Below are 14540 nucleotides of genomic sequence, written 5' to 3' on the forward strand. Positions count from 1 at the left end.
TTACTAGAAATGACAGACGACAGCAGATGTGGACATTTCAACTGTACTGTATTGTTCACGTTTACTCACTTTATACACAGTTGAAACCAGATATTTACATACATGATATAAAAAGACATGCTTTTTTTCTCACTGACTGCCATGAAATCAGACTAAACCTTTCCTGTTTTAGGTCAATTAGGATTACCAAAATGATTTGCTAAATGCCAGAATAATGAGAGAATGTTTCAAGGCAATTTTTTTATTGTTTTCTTCAAGTTCAGAAGTTTACAGACCGTAAGATTACTATGTCTTTAAACAATTTGGGAAAACCCAGATAATGATTGGAATCTTCTGACTGACTTATGGACTTATTGACAACATTTGCATTAATTACAGAGACTTATTGACAACATTTGCGTTAATTACAGACACACTTGTGGATGTATTTGAACTAGGCACACCTGAAACACTGTTTCTTTGTGTAACTTCATGGGAAACTCAAAATTAATCAGCCAAGATATCAGGAAGAGAGTTGTGGACTTGCATAAGTCTGCTTCATCTTGGGTGCAATTCCCAGATGCTTGAAGGTTCCACGTTCAAACAATTATTTGCACATATAAGCACCACAGAAATGTCCAGCCACCATACCGCTCAGCAAGGCGATGGGTCATGTGTATATATATATATATATATATATATATATTATATATATAATATATATATATATAATATAATATATATATATTATATATATATATATAATATATATATATATATATATATATATATATATAAACCACTCTGCCAGGAAGAAGCCATTATTCCAAAATAAACATAAAAAGACTGGTTACAGTTTGCAAAGGCATACAGGGACAAATATATGTTTTTGGTGACATGACCTGCGGGCTGACAAAACAAAAATTTAACTGACCATAATGATCGTTATATTTGGAGGAAAAATAGGGACGCTTGCACGCATTGAGAACACAATTCCAAGTTTGAAATACGGGGGTGGCAGCAAGCATCATGTTGTGGGGTTGTTTTGCTGTAGGTGGGACTGTTACACTTCAAAATAGATTGCATCATGAGGAAAGAACATTATGTGGAAATACTGAAGCAACATCTCTTGACATCAGCCAGGAAGTTAAAGCTTGGGCATAAATGGGTCAAATTGATAATGACCCAAATGAAGCATACTGCCAATATGGCTTAAAGATAACAAAGTCAATGTTTTGGATTGGCCATCACCAAGCTCATCTCCAGCTCCATCGCAGACCTATTGAAAATGTATGGGCAGACCTGAAAAGGCTTGTGTGAGCAATGTGGCCTACAAACTTGGCTTGGTTACATCAGTTTTGTCAGGAGGAATGTGCTAAATTCCTGACAACTAATGTGAAAAGCTTCTGGAAGGATATACAAAACATTAGACCCAAGTCATACAGTTTAAATGGAATGGTATTAAATGTATGCAAACTTCTGACTTTTTAAAGAAAATAATATAAAAAAATGTCAAATGAAATCACCCCATTGGTCTGGCATTTAGCAAATAGAAATAATTTTGCTAATCCTAATTGGCCAAAAACAGGAAAGGTTTCATCTGGTTACATGTCAGACAGCGAGAGGGGGGGATGTCTTTTTAGATATAGTATCTGTGGACATCTGGTTTCAACTTATATTTAATTGGTGAAATAAAAACAAATTGAGATCGGTTGATTTATGGAACAAAATGATGTACTTAATTCTGCTTTTCCCTGAGAGGATCAGCAGTTGCAGGTCATGTCCTATTAGCAAAAAACAACGAAGAGGTATATCGTTTCACCAGCATACCGTGGGGCTCTGATGACCCCTTCTGCCTCAGTCTCCATTGTGTCCGCAGCAGTGACCTCTGACTGTGTTTGCAGATCACCTCAGAGGTGCACCTGTTCAGCCACACCAAGGGCAAGAGGCACCAACAGGCTGTGCGAGACAGTAGCAGCATCCAGGGACGAGAGCTATCCGACGAGGAAGTGGTGCGTATAAACCTGCCAACGACACGCATGTTCATCCTCCTAAATAATGCCGACCCGTTGCTGCTTGTGTTTTGTAATAGGACAAAGAAACTGATGACTGTCTTTTATGGCATATGCACCCCCACTCATCCACCACCACAGATCAGTTTCTTGCTTTGTGCGATTGCAAATGGGCCTTGAAATGTACACAGTCAGGGTTCAGTGCTCCAGTGGAAGGGTGACATCACCTCATCACACTGCTTTTTTTTTTTTTGGGGGGGGGGGGGTGCATTGAGCGCTTTCCATGGGAAGGTAGCCCGTTAATGCAAGTTAACCTCTCAGGCTGCAATATGAGATTGGCTTTTCAGCGCTGCTCATTGTGAGGCTGACAACTGTTGGTGCTATACGCGGCACCTTTGGCCCCAGTAGCTCTTTCATTCAAAGACTTTCTTTCCCCTCTCTTCTGAGAATAATTGATATGCCCGCCATCCTTCCTCTCAGGTATTTCCTTTCTAAACGTAGGCCAGTTTGTTCCTTTTGACACTTCAATAAACAAGGCAGTGGTAAATTAGTGTACAAACATAAACAATGGTATCACTGAGGATGATGGAGCAAAAAGAGAGGGTAGGTAAGAGTGTAAACTATAATAGTTTTATAGTAAACAAAAATAAAATGTGTAAACATATATAATTAACATGCATGCAAATTAGTCGCCTTTTGGTGAAATTCGCCGTTTTGGACTCAAGATAGGCCATTTACGTGAATCGTATAGATCCGATGAGTTTTTCCTGTGGGGGTGGGGGGGATCGCTGTCATCATTGGCTGTTTTGAACGCTGGCAGCTAGATCCATTCCAAACATCCACTATCTACACACAGATGTAATTTTTTAATATGACTCTGTGACGGACAATATGCACACGGGCCTGAGGTTCCGCCTGTGCGCTCGGGACATGCTAACCCTTTGGATAAGTCACAGGAGTTGACGAAACCAGAAAAAACACTGCCGCTGCGTCTGAATGACTGCAGTTGTCTTACTGAGATGGATGCCATTTTAATGTGCATATTTTTATCTACTGATAACATGAAAGCTAATCAAGATGAATATCTGAAGGTTTTTTTTTGAGAAACGTTAGGTGGCTGCTCACATTTTTCATTTCCAACCTAAGTTTGTTCTCCATTGTTTAATTTATTCAACTGCTATTTTTTAGACTGCCACTCAATAACTCTTCTTGTAATGAAAGATTTTTAATTAAAATGAAGATGGTTGGCTCCTCTGAACAGAGGTCACCAAGTAGTTTCCCCACACAGGCTGGTGGCAAAGGCATTGTGCCTTCATATTTAGTCTTTTTTTTTTCAGGCAAATACTTATGAATTAAAGTGAGAATAAAAAGATTAGCAACAGGCCAGGATAGAAAAAAAGGCATTAGTCTCTAAATCAGTTTTATCAATCTCTATCTGGCTGGTTTAATGTGCTTGCAAGGCACATGCCTTTTGTTAGATGCCATATTTATTGATTACCTTTATATGCCGGTGGCTCTTGGCAGCGTTGCCCAGCACTAAGAACAGCGAGGCTGCAAAGAGCATTTGCAAAGTAGTGACCTCCTATAAGAACCAAATTGTCCTGGATGTCTGGTTGACGCTGTTTCAATGGCCCATAAATTGAGAACCTTGCTGAAATATTGAGAGTGCCAGCTGAAGTCCCCCTCTCACTGTTTTGAAATCTGACACTCGACACCTTTCCAGCAATGAAGTTGCTCGTATAAAGAGACGAAGAAGACTTTCAGTTAAACATGGATGTCAGATTTGGATTTATGACATATCCCTGCTGTAATGTCATCAAAAGGATGTAGTTTGGTACAAAAAATGTCATGCAAACCACTGAAGACTGTAACCCCATCTAGTGTCATATCACTTATCGTCTAGTAGCCGACATGAAATTCAGCTGTTTGCTCAACGCCAAATGGAAAGCTACCCGCTTGGCCCTTTTGTGAGTAACAAAAGAGGCGCTGGGTGACCATATCGCATAGAATGTGTATTTGTGTGGGCTGCCTTTTAGATCTATGATAGCGCTGTCTGTGTCAGAGAAAAGGAGGGATGTTTAGAGGCCGGTCATGTTTCTCCCACCAGAGGCAATATGCGATATTGTGCGGCACCGCAGCTCTCAGGCCACTGTATTTGCTCCTTTGTCATAATGGTTCATTGGTATACACCTGTCTGGCACCATGTTAGACTGTCTCAAACATTCTTAGTGCCACTGAGTTTACCTTAGCCCTTATTGTAATAACTGTATCTGTATTTGCTAAAGCATCAACAGCTGCCTGTCAGCATTTTTTTTCTGATGTCACAGCATAATACTTCAATTCATACCTTTTTATATTACCAGTATGATATATTTTTAGTTAAGTTGTTTTGGATGCATTATTGAAACAATTCCCTTAGGTGATTGGAAAGCGCACTAGATAGACTCTCAGAAAGATTACTGATTGCAAGTGGGATGACATCTATGGTTATGGGTCATGACTGACCTGTAATATGAAGGAACAGTGGGCAAAACAACAGAAAATAAAAAAAGCAGGCTTAAACACTTCAAAAATTTAGTGAATAGGTTTGACTGTGGAATTTACATTTTGTTCCTTCAGATCCAAAAAGAATTTCTATTTTTAGATGAAATCTAATCTTAAATCTTTTCATGTTTTAAGATTGTACATCCTGATCTAACTGGAGATTAGAACTAATGGGTATTTTCCAAGTCAAACTTACCGGTACATTCCTGCCAAATGCCCAATCTAGGTCAGATTCAAAGGAATCTTGGTTTTCCAGTATAGCTTCTGACTAGGGATGAGCATAATCGCCAAAGAACGGATCGTTAAAACTTTGGTGGGTTGTGTGGAATTAATTGTTAGTTAATCACTTCATGAAACAATTGATGCAAAAGGAAATGCACTACTTGACTACCCCCCGCAGGGGCACTGCTGTTTCAGTCTCAACAATAGTGGTCTAAAGAAAGACAACATGGTTTAAGCTATGAGCTATGTCAACATTGATTAGGCAATTCACCCTGGCAGCATTTTTTTGCGCAGTATAACACTTGCATGGAAACAGGCGTTCCAAACATTCACAGAGATTGTCCCATCCCATAACAAATATCTCAACTGTAACAGTGTATTGATAAATTGATTGTTACTTTACAATTACACTCATAGACTGATGCATACAATCTACATTCAATCATTATTTATTAATGAGCTTTTTCACGCCTTTAACTTTGACTGTGACACCTGTATTACGTTCCACTGTGGTGAAACCCTTCATTCAGCCAGCAGGTGCAAAAGCACTTGTGACAAAAAGCAATGGCATCCCACACACAGGTTTAGTTTGACTTTTCAATGGAAGTCCTTTATCTGTGAGGCCTATCCTCTAGGGTGATGGATGACAACATAATTTGGTAATTAGATTCGCGGACATTCAGCATGTCGTTCAAATTGGGTTTTGTATGTTACACCATCACTTGGTGGAAGTACATAAATGGTCAAAGCAACTCCTATAGCCTTAGGCCATGTCCATGGGTGGGGGTTGGACTGTTCTGGAGGTAATTATAGGATACAGTGCTGTTACATACAGACATTTACGGAGATTATTTTTGCTACACAAACCTTTCTTGGCTGTCATGTTTGTCATCTTCTCCTGAAATGTATTTACATGGTAAAGCAATTCATATTTTTGTTGTTTAGTATTGTGTGTAATGACAGAATGATTTTTTTAATGAAGCAATAATTTCTGTGACGCAAATTGAGGAGAAAAAATAGTGCTGAGGAAAAAGAAAATGAAACAATTAGTATTTTCCTACACTTTTTACATTAAAAAAAATCAAGCATTTTAATTAATGGTATAGTTAAGTGGTTGTTTAACAATGTGTTGGGATTTTTGGATGAACAATATATTTCAACACCAGAGCTGCTCTCATGTTTGATTTTCTGTAAAATTGTCACCATTATTTGTACATTTTACTATAGCCACTTTTTCTTATCCCCTTTTTAATCACCTGTTTTACTGTGTAATTTTTATAAAAGCCCTTTTAGGGACGGGTGTTGCAAATCAGCATTTGCTATAAACACAATGATACTTGCATGGGATGCCTGTTCTCAGTTGTCTATATTTTGTATCTGTCCTATACAAATAAAATAAAAAAGAAATACAATGTCCCGCTTGTGTGTACTTTAGGAGCACCTTTCCTTGAAGAAATACATTGTGGATATCGTTGCCGACAGCTCAGTTTCCTCTGAGAGTGTAAAGGATAGCGACGAGAAGCAAAAGGCCCGCAAGAAGGCGAAGAAGCTTCGTGCCAGGATGAATTCCAGGTCAGCATCTAATTTTTCTGTATCAGTCAGTTCATCATATCAAATCTCTACCTCAAGATCCACTTCTGAAGCACAGGGGACAAAACTGGACTTTTTGTGGTTATTCAAAAAAAAAACATGTTATGTGCATCCTTACTGTCCACAAGTTAACACTAACGACCTTAATTTATGGGCAGATGCTACTCTGGCATGAGTGGCCAGTATTGGTCAACAACAGATATGCAAATAGTGCACCGTGGCGAGACTACGACAGTGAGTGCACGAGTAATGTATAATTGGCCCGACAGAAATGTGACAACAAACTCAAGACAAAAAGACAAAAAATTGCCAGCATGTTGCAATGGAAGTGTAGGTTAGGTGTTTAAGAAGTTGATTGTAAGAGGGGAGAAGCTGTTGGAATTTTTGCTAGTTCTAGTTAGTTTGCATTGATCGGTAGCGCCTACCTGAGGGAAGGAGCTGGAAGAGCTGGTGACCGGGATGCGGAAGGTCCGAGAGGATTTTGCACGCTCTTGTCTTAGTTCTGGCAGCGTGCAAGTCCTCAAGGGTGAGTAGGGGGGTACCGACAATCCTTTCAGCAGTTTTGATTGTCCGTTGCGGTCGGAGTTTGTCCTTTTTTGTAGCAGCACCAAACCAGACTGTGATGGAAGAACACAGGACTGATTTGATGACCGCTGTGTAGAACTGCCTCAGCAGCTCCTGTGGCAGGCCGTGGCTGTCAGAACATGGAGCGAAAGAGACTTGTAAAAAAAAAAAAAATTGTTGATTTTATATTTGATTTTAATGATGAGAATGGACATTGTATATTTTAAATGGTTTTAAAAAAATATATAATAGATAACAGGAATGTAAAATATTTTAGGATGCAAGACAAATGTTGGTATGTTGTTTTGGTGATTTATAATTGTTCCTTTAGTTTATTGAAGGCCAAAGATAGTTTCACAGTGATTCCTGTATTAAAACAAAGTAATGGGTTTTCATTTGTTTGTTTGTTTCAAGCGTATGGGAGAGATATTAAATAAAATGTTTTTTTATATGGTCTCTATATCGTGGGTTGGTGTGGAATGTAACTCCCACAATGAACACGGAATCACTATATTTATGTCATTGTGTGAGGGAAAATAATTATTACTTCTAGACATAGTGTGGGTAAAGCTGCATGTTTATAAAAGTACAGCCTAACACATGAAGCAGCAACAAGAACATTTCCTTTATCAATACTGTCTTGTATCATCATCATCATCAGTGCTTATAAATGTACTTTAAAGCCACAGGCTGAAACATTCATGCCTTTGTGGCCTAGTGCTTCTGTCTCAATGCTGCTGTTCTTGGCTTTGTGAGGCTCTGTGGTGTTGAGAAAGTGACAACATGATCTGTCTCTGTTCTCTGTCACTCCCTCGCCAGCCTTACTGGGACTTGCACTCAAAGGCAGCAGGCCCCCATGGGCAATTAAAAAAAGCACAGAAACCCCTTAAAGCAGAAAGGTTAGCTGCTTCACCACTGGGTGTAAATGGTTTTAAGACAACATAATAAAAATCAATGTGCAATCAGCCCATCCTTTTTAATAAATGTGTTAGGAAGGAAAACATGATTATAATTTTGTAGAAGTAGCATGGCTATAATTATCAGGTTTTGTTGTTTTTTTTTTATTTGGGAGACTCCTCCTGCAATTTACTGCCTGTAATTATTCACCTATGGTTTGCTCAGAGGGAGCAGAGTGCTCTGTGACAGGGAGAGGATCTCAGATGATTGTGTATTCAAACACTCCTGTATAAGATTTGAATTGATCTGAGCAGGTACGCATTACTTGAGCGCTTTTCACTTTGCCTGCTGCCTGAGATTTTTGTCATCAGTGCCCTGCTGCCATGATAACATGAAGATAAGAAGATATTTACCTCTTAGTGATTAAATGTTTTTTGTGTGTGTTTGTCAGGTTTACACTCAGAATGTAAAGTATGGTAATAGTAATGGAACTTCTGGACATTACTTTAGTGGAAGTGAAAGAATGGAAGAAAATGCAGTTTGTCCAGCTGTGCTGAAACAGGGCGACTGTGCCTCGGATGGTCGAGCGGGTCGGGTCGCTCATTGATTGAAGGGTTGATGGTTCGAATCCCAGCTCCGGCTGTCAGCTGTCGATGTGTCAAGACACTGAACCCTAAATTGCCCCCAGGTTGGCATTGTAAATGATAAACTGTTCTCAAATGCCTTACCTGGTTAAACGAAGGAAGCAACAGATTCCACTCCTCCTCCCCTCTAGACTTTCTCGGAACGTCTGTTTGAATTTTAGTCCATTCACCCAAAAGAGCATTACTGTGTATATTATTTTTGTTTTATACTCACAAATCATAATACAGACAGCAAATTAATGTTACCATTAGTTAACAATTTCTGTTAAGATTAAGCAATGTGTTTTTCGTTGCTTTCTTGCTTTATCCTGGATTAGATCTGTTCAAGTAGGACCACCTGCAAATCAGTCTCCTTTTGGTGAAATTCGCCCTTTTGAACTCAAAATAGGCCATTTACGTGAATCGTATAGATCCGCTGAGTTTTTCTTGGGGGTGGGGAGTCCGCCGTCGCTGACGTCATAGGCTCTTTCGTACTCCTCAAACACTGGCAGCAAGATCCATTCCACACATCCACCATCCACACAGTTGTAATTTCTGCATATTACTCCGGCGGACTAATATGCGAGCACATCAGCCTGAGGTTCACCATGTTGGGAAGGTCGTCGTTACCATGAAGGCAATGGCGCGCTACTTGTATTTACATTTCGACAAACAAAAACAACAGCTTTCATGTACTGTAGTATTTGTCTGGCACTGTCTGCCCAAACGTGAATATTTCAGCTCACTTATAACTTGAGAAAACACCTTGCAGTATATTGCAGATATTGTAGTTTTGGCTGTGCATACACACACACACACACACGGCAATATCAGAATTTGCACATTCACATTTTATTTTGTTATTTTGTTTTATTTTACTGATGTTCATGCTGTGTCAGAAAATCAGAAGATACTCAGTACTTGAGTAATTATTTCACTGTGTACTTAATATAATATATAATATATATAATAATATAATTTTTTGGAGGACTACTTTTTACTTTTACTTTAGTCACATTATTGTCAAGTAACACTACTCTTTCTTGAGTACAATATTTGGCTACTCTACCCACCTCTGGACTGGACATCCTCTATTGCTACTCTTACGTTTAAGCAACATCATCAGATCAGCCAGTGTCGTATTTGTTGCACTGGTCTTTTGTATTTTCGCGTTGAGGTGCTGCGGGTCATGGCCCTGGTTGTGGTCCCAGCGGAACCGCCAAGCATACGTAACATTGGCGACAAGAGCTGATCCGCTAGTACATCTTGTATTAATTAGGAAACGCGCGTACAATTATCTAATTAGTTTCCGGATGTTAATGTTAAGAGTATTAAGCGACAGAGCTATGTTTGGGATTATGTCACAATACAGAATGAACTAACTTCAAATTCAGATATGGCCAATAAAAACAGAAAAATACTGGACGTAATATTTTCCTCTTGATGCATTTGGGATTAGCCTTTGAAGTTGGTAATAGTGATAAATGAAGAGAAGCAGGCAATGATTTTAGTCAATTATTTTCCAGAATCAGAGTACTTAAAGAGGAGGATGCTATTCATGTGGCACAGCTTTAAGCAGGCATCAGGTACAGGTGGAGATGGACCTGGCTCCAGTTGGAGGCCAAAACAAAAAAGACAAACAAATTTAATTTTCATCTTAAATTTGTTCCTCAGCATGTACTTGAGCGGTGTGAATGTTTTTCCGCGTGAAGAATATTTTTTTATTTTACCTTATTGTACTCCTCAGAGTCTTCCAGATTGCTTAATTTATTTTGAAATACCTTTTTCATGCCTTTGGTGTTTGCATGTCTGACCTATAGCAATGACTAACTCAAAGGTGTCCTAATCAGTAGTTCCTTATGATGCCTGTTAAAACTTGATACAATTGCACGGTGAAGACATGTAGTTTAGCATGAATTGTACAGAGACATTACTACTGTGATGGCCATGACCTTCCAAGAGGTCACACTTTCAAAGCACTGAGTGATGATTGTCACCTACATTACCTACTTTTTCTGAAAATAAGGAATTTGAGTCTTTCGATTTTTGTGAGAGGGGGGAATTACACATTACGATTTAATCTTGGTTTTAGTTGGTGCCAGCAAAATCCTGCTGCTTCAAGATCAGCAGTGGTGTCTGATAATTTTAGGCCAAGCTGCTCCGCTGACAGGCCAAATAAACAGACTCAGCTTGAACATTTTCTTTCCTTTCACACTTTCCTCTACTGTGTACTTTACTGGAAGGCCAAGCACTTTCCCTCAAAGATTCAAAAACCTTTTCTTCACTTGTACCCCTGCAGAGCAAAGCAATACGAGACGTCAGTTGACGTAAAGATGCAAGTTCCTGACTCCCCGTACAAGGCCAAGTAAGTGCATTCCTTTTTATCTTTAACATTTATTTTCTTTACTCAAATATTAGGAAACCTGTCGTGTTGTACGTCTGTGATTATTTTGACAATTGATTGAGTTCAATCAGTCTCAGTGGGAGGTCACCATGAGCAAAGTTAGTCACATTTTCCAAAGATTGCAAGTTATTTGAAAAAAAATGTTTTGTTCTACCTTATTTGTTTTGACTGTCGTACTAAACCTCAAAACACTGAGGTGTTGTAGAGACCAAAATGTTGATAGTTTCCAACATCTAAATATGGAGTCTGTTGCTGTTTGCCACTGTTGGCTTTGGGATGACTATTATCAAAACTGCAGGTAAAAAAAAATTTCAATTCATTACCTGAAGGAATTCAATTAATAATTGGTCATAATAATTCAAAAAGTAACTTTGTCAACTTGAATAACGAAACATTTCAATTAATGAATGCAAGCTGTATGGAACCCGTGCTGAGATGTTTGCCTTTGTCCACTGTATGTTCAGGTTACAGCGCCTTGTGAAGGACGTTTTGAAGCAGCTGCAGACCCAAGACAACGGCCAATGGGCCAACAACAAAGTGTCCAGCCTGGATCGAACTCTGGGAGAGATTGTTCGCATCTTGGAGAAACAGGTATCTTAAACAAAATGATGAGTAAAACAAAGGCAAGACAAGACAAAAAGACAAAAAATTGCCAGCATGTTGCAATGGAATTGCAGGTTAGGTGTATAAGAAGTTGATTGTAAGAGGGGAGAAGAGATTTTCGTTTTGTGTTTTCAATTAATTAATGAAAATATATTCATATCCAGTGTTTTTGTTTTTTTTCTTTTGCCTTTACTTCCTCCTGTCCTGTGCTGGCTTTTAGCAATGGTCCCGCTCTTTTGGCTCGGCTGTCTGCTAAACCGTCTGCAGCTGAGTGCGAGTCATGCCAGACACTCTGCATGTCTCCTCGGTCATTAGTTGTGTTTGGCTTTGGCTCCCTCTGTCTCACCCTCCCAAGTATCACTTACTCTAAAGCCACTTGCCTTTGGTTATTGGCTAATGAAGACCATGTTAACTGTGTTTTGATTGTGCACATGTTACCAATAGAGGCGCTTCCTGGCACGAGAGTGAGCATTGTCCCTATGTCTCTGTGGTTTGTACCACTAAGACGCCACTGGTTTAGACAATGGCCTGTTGAATTAAAAATAAAATTGTCTCCCTGCCAGACATTTAGAATTTATAGTTGATCCACACAAAGTCTTATTCAACTCAAAATGCATTATTACAGACCACCACAATGTTTAGCACATTTTCCTAGGCCTTCCAATATTCTAGTGGGTGGAGGTATTTGTTGTATGGGGAAGTCGGTAATCTAGTCATGTTTCCAGAAAGAAGTTCAGTTTATCATGGAGCTCTTCAGATCAGGTAAATGCTGATCAGCTTTCCATTTCTGTTCGCAGGTGTATAGGCCGAACAGCAGCAACTTTATCAGCTATGTAAATAATGTTAATTCTATCAATATCAACACTATTGAGACTGTGCAAGTTTCCATTTAATTAAACAATAAAAAATAACATGGAACAATGGAATGTTTTCACAAAAGAAACTGCTTTGACTCCTCATGCAATTGTAATATGCAGTATTTTTTAATTGCACTTTTCAAACTATTTTTTATCTTTTCATCCTGCTGTAACACTAAAGGAGTACAATAGTGTTTGCAACTCATCCATCCATTTTCAACACCGCTTATCCTGGTTAGGGTCACGGGGCACTGGAGCCTATCCCAGCAGACTTCGGGCGAAAGGCGGACTACACCCTGAACTGTTCGCCAGTCAGTCGCAGGGCACATATAGACACGGACAACCATTCGCACCCACATTCACACCGTCACTGAGTGGGAACTGAACCCACGCTGCCCGCACCAAAGTCAGGCGAGTGTACCACTACACCATCAGTGACTCTGTTTGCAACTCTATCCTCAAAACTGTACCGACGTTTACCACTGAAACCATCACTAAGTGAAAAGTTGCTGAAAAGTCATAGGGTTAGCCATTTTGGAACTCTTCACAATGGAAACAAGGTCAAATGTGTACCATACTGAACTGGACTTAACCGTACCATTTAGTGAAAACGACGCTATACATTTTCTTTAACACTGACAAAATGCCATGCCTGTACACCTAGACTCTAATCATGTTGCAAAACTCTGACCAGTGTCAGACCTGTGACAATGGAAATGTACAACACATGACCATAAACCTATTCCTGTGGGATCCAATAAAGGTAAGTGAATGGGTATATTCAATTTACAGTTACATACAACTTTTCCCAACTAGAGTTTATTTGAAACCTGTAAAAACCATATTAACGTGAACGAATGGAAGGCATTAAAACACCTGCCACCGTGTTTATGATGAGGAAAATATACAGCCCACTTCCTATAATGAGGCATAAATTTCCTGCCAAGTTGTGGTTTCTGGCATTATAACATCCCACTGTGTGTCTGTGGGCGTCAGAATAGAAAGATTATGGAGTCCCATCAGTGACAACTGGGATAACCGGAGATGCTGTTATCGTATTTCCCCAGGGATGCTTAGAAGTACTGGCTTGCACAGCCTTCTTTAAGGAGAGAGGAGGAGTCAGCTGTGATGTAAGTACCGCACAAGCTGTCACTCCACAAGAAGCTCTCCTCTCTGCTCCGCCTACTCTCAACATGAGGGCAGAGGTCAGTGGGCCATTCAAGATGTGCTCTCAATTCACCAGTGCTGCTGTTGCTGTCAAAGACCAAATCAAGGGCTGTGTCTTTCACCTCTGTTTAAAAGCTCATTTGGTCAAGTTGTGCTCTACCATCTCACAGAAATAAGAGCAATGAGGAAGCATGATTGGCAAATGAGGCAGTCGGGGGAACACTTTCCTCTCTAATCCCTGGACATAGTCAAATAAATAGTCTCCATCGGCATGGCTGACTGGCCCCTTTAAGTCTGGGCAGTTTAGATTCTCTCATGTCACTGACTCACCTACAGATTTGTTTTTCTGCCCCATATCTGATTCAGTCTCCATTTTCTCTGCTAATTCCGTAGACAACACCCGACACCCCCCTCCTGCACTGCTGTTTGTACCCCCCGCCCCCACCCACCCCACACCCGCCCTCAACACTGCTTGCGGAGGTTATGCATCGTCTCTCTCTGACCTCAGCTTGTTTCTCCCTCTGTGGCTTGTAATGGTTTATTTTGTGTCAAACCTTATTCTAGCTGTACATGATTGAGAAGCTATTTTTTTTCACACACACTTTCCTTATTATCATTATATTCTGCCCAAAGTGTTTATTAGTGCTTTCACTTAAAGCCTGTCAAGAGCAAAATGTCAAGAACACGGACCTGTGAGTATCAGAAAGTGTAGGCTCTGTTTGCGTTTTCAATGCCAGCTGTTAGAGCGTGCTCGTGCCAAGCAGAGAATGGCAAAGTTTGAACTTTGACAGTGCGTTTTGTTAAGGTTAGATTGACAACCCAGGGCAAGCGCTTAATGACAGCAGAAGTGTGTGCATTTCTTGACATATTCATCTTCATTAGGAAATTATACATTCAGAAATGAAGTTGTTGTCTGAATATGCATTCAAATCCTCTGTAAAGCATGCCGTTTCTAAGAAGTTGATTGATAATTAATTTAAATGGACAAATTACAAATTTAATTCGTTAGGTGATTTAAAACATCTCTTGGAGGAAAAACACATTGTGCAAGGATGGATGGCTTAGTACTGGCGTGGCG

General features: G+C 39.7%; 1 protein-coding gene across 6 annotated transcripts in view; it reads left to right on the forward strand.

The window, feature by feature from the left end:
- The window catches only part of scaper (S-phase cyclin A-associated protein in the ER), a 69707-nt gene that overhangs the window by 18129 nt on the left and 37038 nt on the right, over positions 1 to 14540 (forward strand). For all 6 annotated transcript variants that reach the window (XM_061774338.1, XM_061774339.1, XM_061774340.1 and 3 more), the window contains 4 exons: positions 1884 to 1991; positions 6193 to 6329; positions 10731 to 10796; positions 11300 to 11426. In XM_061774338.1, coding sequence (XP_061630322.1) covers positions 1884 to 1991; positions 6193 to 6329; positions 10731 to 10796; positions 11300 to 11426 — 438 coding nt within the window. The remainder of the gene's footprint in view (positions 1 to 1883; positions 1992 to 6192; positions 6330 to 10730; positions 10797 to 11299; positions 11427 to 14540) is intronic.

The sequence above is a fragment of the Phyllopteryx taeniolatus genome, chromosome 5 (assembly GCF_024500385.1).
Source record: "Phyllopteryx taeniolatus isolate TA_2022b chromosome 5, UOR_Ptae_1.2, whole genome shotgun sequence".
In the NCBI taxonomy this organism is placed as follows: domain Eukaryota; kingdom Metazoa; phylum Chordata; class Actinopteri; order Syngnathiformes; family Syngnathidae; genus Phyllopteryx; species Phyllopteryx taeniolatus.